Source organism: Sus scrofa, chromosome X, assembly GCF_000003025.6.
Source record: "Sus scrofa isolate TJ Tabasco breed Duroc chromosome X, Sscrofa11.1, whole genome shotgun sequence".
Taxonomy (NCBI): Eukaryota; Metazoa; Chordata; class Mammalia; order Artiodactyla; family Suidae; genus Sus; species Sus scrofa.
This window is the reverse complement of record NC_010461.5, coordinates 56659241-56672277: the sequence shown is the minus strand read 5'-3', so window position 1 is coordinate 56672277 and position 13037 is coordinate 56659241. Positions and strand designations below refer to the sequence as shown.

The window sequence follows — 13037 nt, the reverse complement described above, 5'->3', positions numbered from 1 at the left end:
CACCACATTAACAAACTGAAGAATAAAATCCATATGATCCTCTCAATAGATGCAGAAAAAGCTTTTGACAAAATCCAACACCCATTTCTGATCAAAACCCTTCAGAAAGTGGGCATAGAGGGAACCTACCTCAACATCATAAAGGCCATATGCGACAAACCCACAGCAAACATCATTCTCAATGGTGAAAAGCTGAAAGGATTCCCGCTGAGATCAGGAACAAGACAAGGATGTCTGCTCTCACCACTACTCTTCAACATAGTTCTGGAAGTCCTCGCCACAGCAGAGAAGTAAAAGAGATAAAAGGAATCCAAATTGGAAATGAAGGAGTAAAACTATCACTATTTGCAGATGACATGATACTATACCTAGAGAATCCTAAAGACTCTACCAGAAAACTGTTAGAACTCATCCACGAGTTTGGCAATGTAGCAGGATACAAAATTAATACACAGATATCAATGGCATTTCTATATGCTAACAATCAAAGATCAGAAAAAGAAATTAGGGAAGCAATCCCATTTACCATCGCATCCAAAAGAATAAAATACCTAGGAGCAAACCTACCTAAAGAGACAAAAGACCTGTACTCTGAAAACTATAAGCCACTGGTGAAAGAAATCAAAGGTGACACAAACAGATGGAAAGACATACCATGCTCGTGGACTAGAAGAGTAATACTATCAAAATGACTATACTACCTAAGGCAATATACAAATTCAATGCAATCCTTATCAAAATACCAAGGACATTTTTTACAGAACTCAAACAAAATATTTTAAAGTTTGTCTGGAAGCACAACAGACCCAGAATAGCCAAAGACATCCTGCTGAAAAAGAAAAATGGAGCTGGAGGAATCAGGCTCCCGGACTTCAGACTATACTATGAAGCAACAATCATCAAAATCATATGGTACTGGCACAAAGACAGAAATATAGATCAGTGGAATAGGATAGAAAGCCCAGAGTTCAACCCATGCACCTACAGCCAACTCATCTATGACAAAGGAGGCAAGAATATGCAGTGGAGAAAAGACAGCTTGTTCAATAAGTGGTGCTGGGAAAACTGGACAGCCACATGGAAAAGAAGGAAATTAGAACACTCCCTAACACCATACACAAAAATAAACTCCAAATGGATTAAAGACCTAGATATAAGACCAGACACTATAAAACTCTTAGAGGAAAACATAGGCCAAACACTCTCTGACATAAACCACAGCAATATCTTCTCAGATCCACCTCTTATTAGATTATTGACAATAAAAATAGAAATAAACAAATGGGACCTACTCAAACTACATAGTTTCTGCACAGCAAAGGAAACCCTAAACAACACAAAAAGACAACCCACAGAATGGGAGAACATCTTTGCAAGTGATTCAACTGACAAGGGATTAATCTCCAAAATTTATAAACACCTTCTACAGCTCCATACCAAAAAAACAAACAACCCCATCAATAAATGGGCAGAATGTCTAAACAGACAGTTCTCCAAAGACGTACAGATGGCCAAAAAACACATCAAAAGATGTTCAACATCACTCATTATTAGAGAAATGCCAATCAAAACCACGATGAGGTACCACCTTACACCAGCCAGAATGGCCATCATCCAAAAGTCTACAAACAATAAGTGCTGGAGAGGGTGTGGAGAAAAAGGAACCCTATCACACTGTTGGTGGGATTGTAAATTGGTGCAACCACTGTGGAAAGCAGTATGGAGATGCCTCAGAAAACAAAAATAGAACTATCATTTGATCCAGCCATCCCACTCCTGGGCATCTATCCAGAGAAAACCATGACTCGAAAAGACACATGTACTCCAATGTTCATTGCAGCACTCTTTGCAATAGCCAAGACACAGAAACAACCTAAATGTCCATCAACAGAGGAGTGGATCAAGAAGAGGTGGTACATATATACAATGGAATATGACTCAGCCAGTAAAAAGAACGAAATACTGGCATTCTTAGCAACATGGATGGACCTAGAAATTATCATGCTAAGTGAAGTCAGCCATACAATGAGACACCAACATCAAATGCTTTCACCGATGTGTGGAATCTGAAAAAAGGACAGACTGAACTTCTTTGCAGAACAGATGTTGACTCCAGACCTTGAAAAACTTATGGTGTCTGGAGGAGAGTTTGGGGGGGGGGGATGTGCTTGGGCTGTGGGATGGAAATCCTGTGAAAATGGATTGTTATGATCATTATACAACTATAGATGTGATAAATTCATTTGAGCAATAAAAAAATAAAGTAAAAAAATAGTAAATATGGAAAGAAAAAGACAAAAAAAGAAAAAAACTTAATGGATGTTTTTAGTTTGTAACCAGAAAACAGCTTTAGTTTAGAAGTAATATATACTTGTACCTCCTTTCTTATTTGCAGAATTCTGGTCTTAGTAATAACATAAGATTAGGTAAAACATTATAGCAACTGTGGAGCCCTTGGACTGGGTTTGAGTGCTGGCTCTGCCTCTCAAGTGCTTAACTCCTTTGAATTTAATTTTATCATTTGTAAAATAAATATAATACCTACCTCCAAGATTATTATGAAAATTAACTAAGAATGTGGCTGAAAATGTCATTTGTAATCTGTGAAGCTTGAGCTACAAGTATAGTGTTTCTGTTCTTATTAACGATATACAATCTGGCTACAGCTATCTCTTCTACTTTATCTCATATTATTCCTCTGTATCATCATGATCGTGATATAAACCACCATTACATTAGGCACAGGATCTAGAATGGGGGAGGCAAAAGCCCTCTGTCACTCCAAGCAAATAGTGTCTCTCAAACAGACCAATCACATTTCCCTTTTCTGTGTCTTGCTTATAACTATCTCTTCTTTTAAGAAATGTTCTTATTTAAATGCTACCTTTTTAAAGTTCAGCTTGAGATTTCCTTCCACTGTAGGGACTTCCCAAATTAATTCCAGTCCTCAGTGATCTCTTCCTACTCTGAAATGCAGTAATTTTAAACATGTATGCTAGTTATTTGGTCTGTATCATATATACTGCCTTATACTGCTAATACATGACTTGTCTATCCAACTTAACTTATAAGCTCCTGGAGGACCATATTTCCAGTACCTAGCCCAAATAGCTCCTCCCAAGGAGTTGCCGAATACAGTTTGAATGAAATGTTTTGATGTTAATGAGCAGGGTAATAGAACTCTTGAAGGCAGAAAAATATTTGGCAGATGCAGATATAGGATGTGTTTGTGTAGGATGGTGAGGAGGAGGAAATGAGAGAAAAATCTGTAGTTGGGAACCCAAAGGCAAATGTATTTTTAAAGGAATTTTTATAAATTTACATTTGATATGGAAAGTGGAAGAATTATGGAACTGTATTTCTAAAGAGGAAAATAATTTTAATAGAAGAGAAAGATAGCAGGGGGGAATTTTTCAAGTAATTTGAATTAGAAGGTAGAAGAAAGGATGGATTCACCAAACCCAGGAATCTGAATATATCTCTGCAAAAGGACAAGGGTAGAATCCAGGTTTACTTACTATAATTGCTTTACAAAAGACATTTCAAGTGATAGTGATACTGTCATTCATTTATCAATTATTTATCAAACATCTACTATGTGCTAGACCCTGTTCTAGGCTCTTGGGATAAATAAGTAAACAAAACAGTGATATGCCTTCTAGGAGCTAACATTCAAGCAGGAGGATAAAAGACAATAAACAATAAACATAATAAAGAAGAAATTACATAATATGTTAGAAATTGATATGTAATATAGAAAAAATAGTGCAGGGTGAAAAGGATCAGGAGTGGGAGTGGGCTGGAACTAGTGTGAGTTATTTTTTTAAAATAGGGTGGTGAGGGTGAGTCTCATTGAGGAAATGACATTTGGTCAAAGACTTGAAATTGGTGAGGGAATTAGCTCTGTAGATATATTGGGCGAGTGAAGAGGAAAACTATTCCAGGTAGAGGTAAGAGCCAATACAAAGCCCAAAGGTGGGTACCTAGGAGCAGCAAGGAAACCAATATGGCTAGAGTAGGGTAAATAAAGGGTGGAATTAGTGAGAGATGAAGTCAGAGAGGTGATGGAGACTCTGGATTATGTAGATCCTTATAGACCAGAGAAAGGACTTTGACTTTCACTCTGAATGAAATGGGAAACCATTGGAGGGTTTTTAACAGACCAGGGACAATGATTTGACTTTCATTTTAACAGAAATGCTATGGCTGTTGTATTGAGAATAGACTATAAGAGAGACAAAGTGGAAGCAGGGAGACCTGCCAGGAAGTTTTCAAAGTAATAATACAGGGGAAAAGAAGGTGACTCAGATAAAGGAGATAACAGTGGAGGTAAATGATAACAGAATTTGCTCACAGTTTGGATGAAGGGTATAAAAGTAAGAGATGGAGTCATCAGATGGAGTTGTCATCAACTAAACTAGGAAAGGCTGCAGAAAGAGCAGGTTTGGGGGAAAATCAGAAGTTCAATTTGGACATGAGGCATTTGAGATGTCTATTAGACCATCCAAACAGATATCTGAGTAGTCAGTTGGATATATGACTCTGAAGTTGGGGAAGAGGTCTGGGCTGAAGAGAAAAGTTTAATGACAGTCATTAATGTATGGATAGTACATAAAGTTATGAGACTGGGATGCCATCACCAAGGGAGTGAGTATATATGGAGTATAGAAGAGGACCAGAGATTGAGCCTGGAGTCTTTAAACATCAATAGTTGAGGAAAGAAGAGGAACCAGTAAAGGAGAATGAAAGGGAACAACCCATGAGGTAGGAGAAAACAAGGATGATATGGTGTCTTGGAAGCCAAATGTGTTTCAAGGAGGAAAGAGTGATCAGCTATATTGAATGTTGCTGATAGGTCAGATACAATGAGAACTGCGAATTGGCCATTGGAATTTATAATATGGAGGTCACTGGTGAGCTTGACAAGAGCAGTTTTGGTAGAGGTAAGACAAAAGTATGGTTAGAGTAGGCCAAGAAATAACTGAAGGGAACTGGATGCAGTAAGTATAGAAAGTTCTTTAGAAGAGTTCACTACAAAGGAAAGAACAGAAATTGGGTAGTAGTTAGTGAAAGGAGTAGGATCAAGCTTGAGCTGGGATGAATGAGAATGTTTATATGCTGATGAGAATGACCCAGTAAGAGGAGTTCCCTTCGTGGCACAGTGGAGGCGAATCCGACTAGGAACCATGAGGTTGTGGGTTCAATCCCTGGCCTCGCTCAGTGGATTAAGGATCTGGTGTTGCCGTGACCTGTGGTGTAGGTCGCAGACACGGCTCGGATCCCACGTGGCTGTGGCTGTGGCGTAGACCAGCAGCAACTGCTCTGATTAGACCCCTAGCCTGGGAACCTCCATATGCCACAGGTGCGGCCCTAAAAAGAGACAAAAAGACAAAAAAAAAAAAAAAAAAAAAAAAAGGAATGACCCAGTAAGAGAACAAAAGTTGACAATGTGAAATAGAAAAGTGAGAATTGTTAGAGTAATGTCATTAAGCAGACAAGAGGTGATGGATTCAAATGTATAAGTTTAGGGTTTGGCATTAGGAAGGAACATGGATAGTTCGTTTATGATAGCAGTTGAGAAGGCAGAGTATATTATGTGGTTCCTGGTGTGTGAGAGGACATGGTAGTGGGAATCTGTGAAAGTTCTCTTCCTGACTATTTCAGTTCTTTCAGTCATCACCTGAGAGCGAGAATAGGAGAGGAGGTGTTGGGGGTTGAGTAACAACGGTAAGATATCAGCTAATCGCCCAGAAAATCAAGAAAGTGAATGCAACGATAATGTGGTATGCTTGACTTGTAGCAGTAAAGTCCTTTTGAAGTTTTAAAATTAAGCAAATAGTGGTACAGGTTTTTATCCAGCCACTTTCAGCTGCATGGATGCGGGCACAAAAGTCACTAGAAAGTTGAATTTAACCTTATGGCTTATGGTTTTGCCAGATGAATACAGTGTAAAAAATGACAGAAAAATTAAAGAACAAGGGAGTTGTTATAATTAATCCCCATAGAATTTATACTAAGTATAGAGGAAGACTTCAAGGGGATGAGGAGCAGTGAAAGATTAGTAGTATTAATGGATCTTAATGCAGTTTAAAGATTGCTGGAGTGATAGAGGGAGTGAATTAGAAATGTAGAGATGGTAGAATACATGAAACAGAGCAGGGTACAAGAGTAGCATGAGGGAGTGAGACACCTAGAATTGGTCCAGCCATAACCCTTAGAATGAATGCCTCCTTAAATCTTGTACCCTAAGAGCCTCACTTGCATCACCTGGCTTTTAGTAATGACAGTGTCCAATGAATGACTGTGCTATTGAATGGCTAAGGTAACTAATTGGCAGAGTGGAATTCAAGGAAATAAGAGATTAGAATATTAGGAGGATCATCTATCTGTATACTGAAAATGCCAAAAATTGACAGAAGTATTTTTTGGAAAAAATACCTGAGCAGTAGATAAATCATCAAGAAATGAGAAGTGTCCTGAGAGCTGGTGGATTACATTTAAAATGAGGGATGGTGGGTAATATAGTCTGATGACAGGAAGTTCAAAGCTGGAGGTTTTAGGGAAGAAGAAGGGAAAATTATTTTATTTTGTTTTATTTTATTTTTGTCTTTTCTGTCTTTTTAGGGCTGTACCCGTGGCATATGGAGGTTCCCAGGCTAGGGGTCTAATTGGAGCTGTAGCCGCCAGACTACGCCACAGCCACAACAACGCCAGATCCAAGCTGAGTCTGCGACCTACAATCACAGCTCACGGCAACAGCAGATCCTTAATCCACTGAGCGAGGCCGGGGATTGAACCTGCAACCTCATGGTTCCTAGTCAGATTCGCCTCCACTTCACCATGACAGAAACTCCGGGAGAATAGTCTTAAAACATTAATGAAGAGAAAAATTATACCTATTCCATCTCCAGGTCTGGAAGTAGAAGGAAAATGAGAGAAAAACAGCTACTACTTGAGAGGGCTTCATTGGAAGCAGTATCCTTGGAGAAACCTAGATTTCTATTAGAGAAAGAATGTGGAGAAAACTTTCCAAGAAGAGGTTACTCGTAGAGGAGATTTTTCTGATGAAGGACTGATTTTCAGAAAGCATAGTGGAAGGGTAGGAGGGGCTGGGCAGAAATGCAAAAATAAGAGAAAAGGGATTTACAGAGCCTTATGTGGATTAGGGTGCTGGAAATAACCTGAGAGTCTGGGGTTCTTTTCATTACTGCTGACAAATAGGAATAAAGGGCACAGTAAGATTAGTCCTAGTGGATTCAAGGCAGTGTTGGCAAGGCTATAGATGTTTGTGGATAGGAAGGAGTGGGTTTCTGGGGCCAGTATGAACCTGTTCTGTTTTTGTTAATGAGTTGTATCTTTTTTGGGGGGGGGATATTTTCTAGGGCTGCACCTGTGGCATATGGAGGTTCCCAGGCTAGGGGTCCAATCGGAGCCGTAGCTGCCCACCTATGCCAGAGCCACAGCAATGCCAGATCTGAGCCACATCTGCGACCCACACCACAGCTCACGGCAATGCCGGATCCTTAACCCACTAAACGAGGCCTGGGATCGAACTCTCAACCTCATGGTTCCTAGTCAGATTCTTAACCACTGAGCCACAACAGGAACTCCAATGAGTTGTATCTTCATTCTACCATCTTGTAGTAGCTCTTTTAAGAATACAAAACAAACAAGTTCAAATTTTTTTTTCTTGCCCTTAATGGACGGGAATATAGACAACATATTTTAAGTATCACTTTTGAGATGTAATTTAACATATTATATTTGTCCTTTTTAGAATGAACTACAAATTGTGGCAGGAAAAGCTTTGGAATGTTTAGCTCAGTATTCAGAAGACCCACAACAAGTCCTTACAGCTTTAAAGTAAGTAATCCACATCCTGGGATGTGAGAAGGTTTCCTTCTGTACACCTTACTCTTGGTCTATAAATTCTGCCAAAATAGTGCTGATGTGATCAGGCTGAGTCAATGCCTATAATACCATTTTTCCACCTGTATTGAGATATAACTGACAAATGATATTGTGTAAGTTTAAAGTATATAACCTAGTGATTTGATATACATTTATATTATAAAATGGTAAGCACAATAAAATTAGGTAACACATCCATCACCTCACAAATTATACACTGTGTGGTGAGACATTTAATATTTACTCTCTCAGCAACTTTCAGGTATATAATTCAGTATTACTAAAGTACAGTCGCCATGTTGTACATTAGATCCCTGGAATGTATTCAGCTTAACTGAAAGTTTATATCAACATCTCTCCATTTTCTCTGCCCACATGCCCTGGCAACCACTATTCTACTCTGTTTCTATGTGTTTGGCTTTTCTTTGCTTTTCTTTCTCTTTTTAGAGATTCTACATGTAAGTGAGATAATAGAATATTTCTCTCTTTCTGTCTGACTTACTTCACTTAGCACAATGCCTTCAGGGTCCATCCATGTTGTCACAAAAGGCAGGATTTTCTTCTTTTATATGCTTGAATAATAATCCCATGTGTGTGCATGTGTCTGTGTATGTGTGTGCCACATTTTCTTTATCTACTCCTCCATTGATGGACACTTAGGTCGTTTTCATGTCTTGGCTATTATGAATAAAGCTACAATGAATATGGGGTACAGATATCTCTTTAGGATAAGAATTTCCTTTCCTTTGGATGTATACTCAAAAGTGGGATTATTGGATTGTATGGTAGTTCTATTTTTAATTTTTGAGGCGCCTCCATGCAGTTTTCTTTTTTTTTTTTTTTTTTTTTTTTTTTGTCTTTTTGTTGTTGTTGTTGCTATTTCTTGGGCCGCTCCCGCGGCATATGGAGATTCCCAGGCTAGGGGTTGAATTGGAGCTGTAGACACTGGCCTACGCCAGAGCCACAGCAACGCGGGATCCGAGCCGCGTCTGCAACCTACACCACAGCTCACGGCAATGCCGGATCGTTAACCCACTGAGCAAGGGCAGGGACCGAACCCGCAACCTCATGGTTCCTAGTCGGATTCGTTAACCACTGCGCCACGACGGGAACTCCAAAATTTTCTTTTTTTCTTTTTTTTTTTTTTTGTCATTTTGCCATTTCTTGGGCCACTCCCGTGGCATATGGAGGTTCCCAGGTTAGGGGTCGAATCAAAGCTGTAGCCATCGGCCTACACCACAGCCACAGCAATGCAAGATCCGAGCCGCATCTGCAACCTACACCACAGCTCACAGCAACGCCGGCTCCTTAACCCACTGAACAAGGGCAGGGACCGAACCCGCAACCTCATGGTTCCTAGTCCAATTCATTAACCACTGCACCACGACGGGAACTCCCATGCAGTTTTCCACAGTGGCTATACCAATTTGCGTTTCCATTAACAATGCACTAGGGCTCTCTTTTCTCTACAACACTTATCTCTTGTCTTTTTTTTTTTTTTTGTCTTTTTTTGTCTTTTGTTGTTGTTGTTGTTGTTGCTATTTCTTGGGCCGCTCCCATGGCGTATGGAGGTTCCCAGGCTAGGGGTTGAATCGGAGCTGTAGCCACCGGCCTAACGCCAGAGCCACAGCAACGCGGGATCCGTGCTGCATCTGCAACCTACACCACAGCTCAGGGCAACGCCGGATCGTTAACCCACTGAGCAAGGGCAGGGATCGAACCTGCCACCTCATGGTTCCTAGTCGGATTCGTTAACCACTGTGCCACGACGGGAACTCCTATCTCTTGTCTTTTTGATAATAGCAATTCTAACAGGTGTGAGGTGATATCTCATTGTGGTTTTGATTTGCATTTCCCTGATGATTAGTGATGGTGAGCATCTTCTCATGCTCCTGTTGGCCATTTGGATGTCTTCTTTGGAAATATATCTGTTCATGGCCTCTGAATAGAGGGGTTTTTTTAAAAAATCAGATTATTTGTTTTATGCTGTGGAATTATAAGAGTTCCTTGTATATTTGGGATATTAATCCCTTATAAGATATATTGTTTGCAGACATTTTCTCCCATTCCATAGGTTGCCTTTTCATTTTTTAAAATGGTTTCCGTTGTTGTGCAGAAGCTTTTTACTTTGACATAGCTGCACTTGTTTATATTTGCTTTTGTTGCTTATGTTTTGGGTGTCATAATCCCCAAAAAAATTGTTAAGGAGGTTTTTCCCTATGTTTTCTTCTAGGAGTTTTACAGTTTTTAAGTCTTAGATTTAAGTCTTTAATCTGTTTTGAGTTAGTTTTTCTGAGTAGTGTAAGATAGGAGCCCTATTTCATTCTTTTGTATGTGGATATCCAGTTTTCCCAGTGCCACTTATTGAAAAGACTGTCCCCATTGAGTATTCTTGGCTCCTTTATCAAATATTGGTTGATGATATGTACATAGGTTTGTTTCCAGACTCTCTATTCTATTCCATTGGTCTATGTGACTATTTTTATGCCAATACCATGCTATTTCGATTACTACAGTTTGTGGAATATTTTGAAATCAAGAAATATGATGGCTCTAGCTTTGTTCTCTTTCAAGATTGCTTTGGCTGTTCAGGGTTTTTTATGGTTCCATGTGAATTTTAGGATTTTTTTCCTATTTCTGTGAAAATTGTTATTGGAAATTTGGTAGGGATGCTCAGAGTTAAAAAAGGTATCAATTGACCCTGATCTTTCCCTTTCTCTCTATGAAGGAAAATGGTTTATCACAAGGGAACCTTTACATACAAAATAAGGCATAGGAGGGTGATGTTAGGACATGATAATTCCTAATGATGTGACTGATATTATGCCAGTGGAAATAATTGGAAACCAGAAAGGTTCTATAGTGGATTCTCCCATTGATCAACTAGAGACCATACTTCTGAAGGGAAATAGAGTCACAGATATAAAAAAATATCATAAGGAGTCTTAAGATACTTGCATGCCTTCAGTCAGATAAATATTTAAAATAATTCAGGATGATTGATGGTATCTTTTTTAATTTTGGATTTGAGGAGCTCCCTCATGGCTCAGCGGGTTAAGGATCCATGTTGCCACTGTTATGGCTCCAGTTACTGCTGTGGCACAGGTTCAGTCCCTGGCCTGGGAACTTCCACATGCCATGGACATGGCCAAAAAAAACAAAGATTTTTAGGATTTTAAATTTTACAAACTACCTTATTTTGTCAGTTTGTCATTATGCTGCCAGATCCCTTAAAAAAATAGCCATCCTAGTTTACATAGAACCCAAAGGCCAGTTCTAGTTTCCTTTATAGAAAGAAAAATGTAAAGACTTGTACACTATACATGATGTTCAAACAGGTGATTTGGGGCAATGATAGAAACTGTGGAACTGTTTAAAATTTTATCTAAGCAACACTTTTGTTTTAAAATTATTTTATTAAATTACTCTTCTAAAATTGTAAAATTGGTATATATTCTCATAACAACCATTAAGATCTATAAATAAAATAATTAATTTCATTTTTACTCTCTCTTTTCTCACGTCTGCCTCCTGGAGTAATCAAGATTAATAATTCGGTATATATTCTTTCTTATGTTTCTTCTTAAGCATCATTTTTTATTTTACTTTATCATGCAGGTGTTTGTGTCGTCTTATTCTTCCAGGAGTTTCTCAAATGACAGACTCTGAAAACAAGTAAGTTATAATTCAATAGAAATGATGTATTTATCATTAGAAAAAATATCACTAGAAACCTTATACTGAGAGGTAAGGTCTTCTGAGAATCATATTTTGGCTCTGCTGCTTATTAGATGTGTAACCTGGGCTTCTGTTTCCCCATCTGTAAAATGGGTATAATAATACCTGCCTTATGAGGTTGCTGTGATGACTTGATGAATAAATATCTTTAAAATACTTAGAAGAGTGCTAGGTACTCACCATGCCCTCAATAATATTAGCACTTATTTCATTATGATATTGCATCTGTTTTCCCATTTCTTAACAGGAGGCTTCAATATGGGCATATCTCTTACTTTCCCACAGAAACATATATAACCTGGTTGGCTTCTGATTCTATATCAGCTCAGCTAGTAGTATTCAAATATCTTTCTGCTCACAGTTTCTGTGGCATAAGATATAAAGAACTTAATTTGTGGAAAAATTGGACCACCCACCCATTTTTCATTCATAAAATTCACTTCTTCCTAATAATTAAAAAGAGAATTCAATTCTATTACAGATAACTTCCAGAGAAATATCACCCATCTCTATTTTCTCTGCTTGGACAAAAACTCTGTAATAGTGTATCACTACTTCTTTTTCACTTTGTATATTTGTTCCTGGAGGCAATATACTTTTTCAGTTAAATTCTTTGGGAACTATCTATGACTGAGATAATATTAGATTGATGACACAACTTTTTTCATACTACAAATTTTACCCAAACATTTACGATAAATTTTGCCACTTCTTTACATGCTCTATAAATCCATTCAAAGGGTACTCAAAAAACTATCTAAAAAAAAATATTGGAGTTCCCGTCGTGGTGCAGTGGTTAACAAATCCGACTGGGAACCATGAGGTTGCGAGTTCGATCCCTGCCCTTGCTCAGTGGGTTAAGGATCTGGCGTTGCCATGAGCTGTGGTGCAGGTTGCAGACATGGCTCGGATCCCGTGTTGCTGTGGCTCTGGCGTAGGTTGGCAGCTGCAGCTCCGATTAGACCCCTAGCCTGGGAACCTCCATATTCCGCGGGAGCAGCCCAAAAAATGACAAAAAGACAAAAAAAAAAATTAAGATGATTAGAAATTTGAATAATTACCAAATGTTTGATCATATTAAGAAATTAACTTTTAGGAGTTCCCGTCGTGGCGCAGTGGTTAACGAATCCGACTAGGAACCATGAGGTTGCGGGTTCGGTCCCTGCCCTTGTTCAGTGGGTTAAGGATCCTGCATTGCCGTGAGCTGTGGTGTAGGTTGCAGACGCAGCTCGGATCCCGCGTTGCTGTGGCTCTGGCGTAGGCCGGTGGCTACAGCTCCGATTCAACCCCTAGCCTGGGAACCTCCATATGCCGCAGGAGCGGCCCAAGAAATAGCAACAATAACAACAACAACAACAAAAAAGACAAAAGACAAAAAAAAAAAAAAA

The 13037-nt window shown here is 39.0% G+C and overlaps 1 protein-coding gene across 1 annotated transcript in view; it reads left to right on the top strand.

Annotated features, from left to right (window-relative positions):
- TEX11 (testis expressed 11) overlaps nt 1-13037 on the top strand; it is a 381172-nt gene that overhangs the window by 252827 nt on the left and 115308 nt on the right. The window contains exons 18-19 of the mRNA XM_003484125.4: nt 7778-7863; nt 11530-11586. Of these exons, the coding sequence (XP_003484173.3) occupies nt 7778-7863; nt 11530-11586 (143 nt within the window). The remainder of the gene's footprint in view (nt 1-7777; nt 7864-11529; nt 11587-13037) is intronic.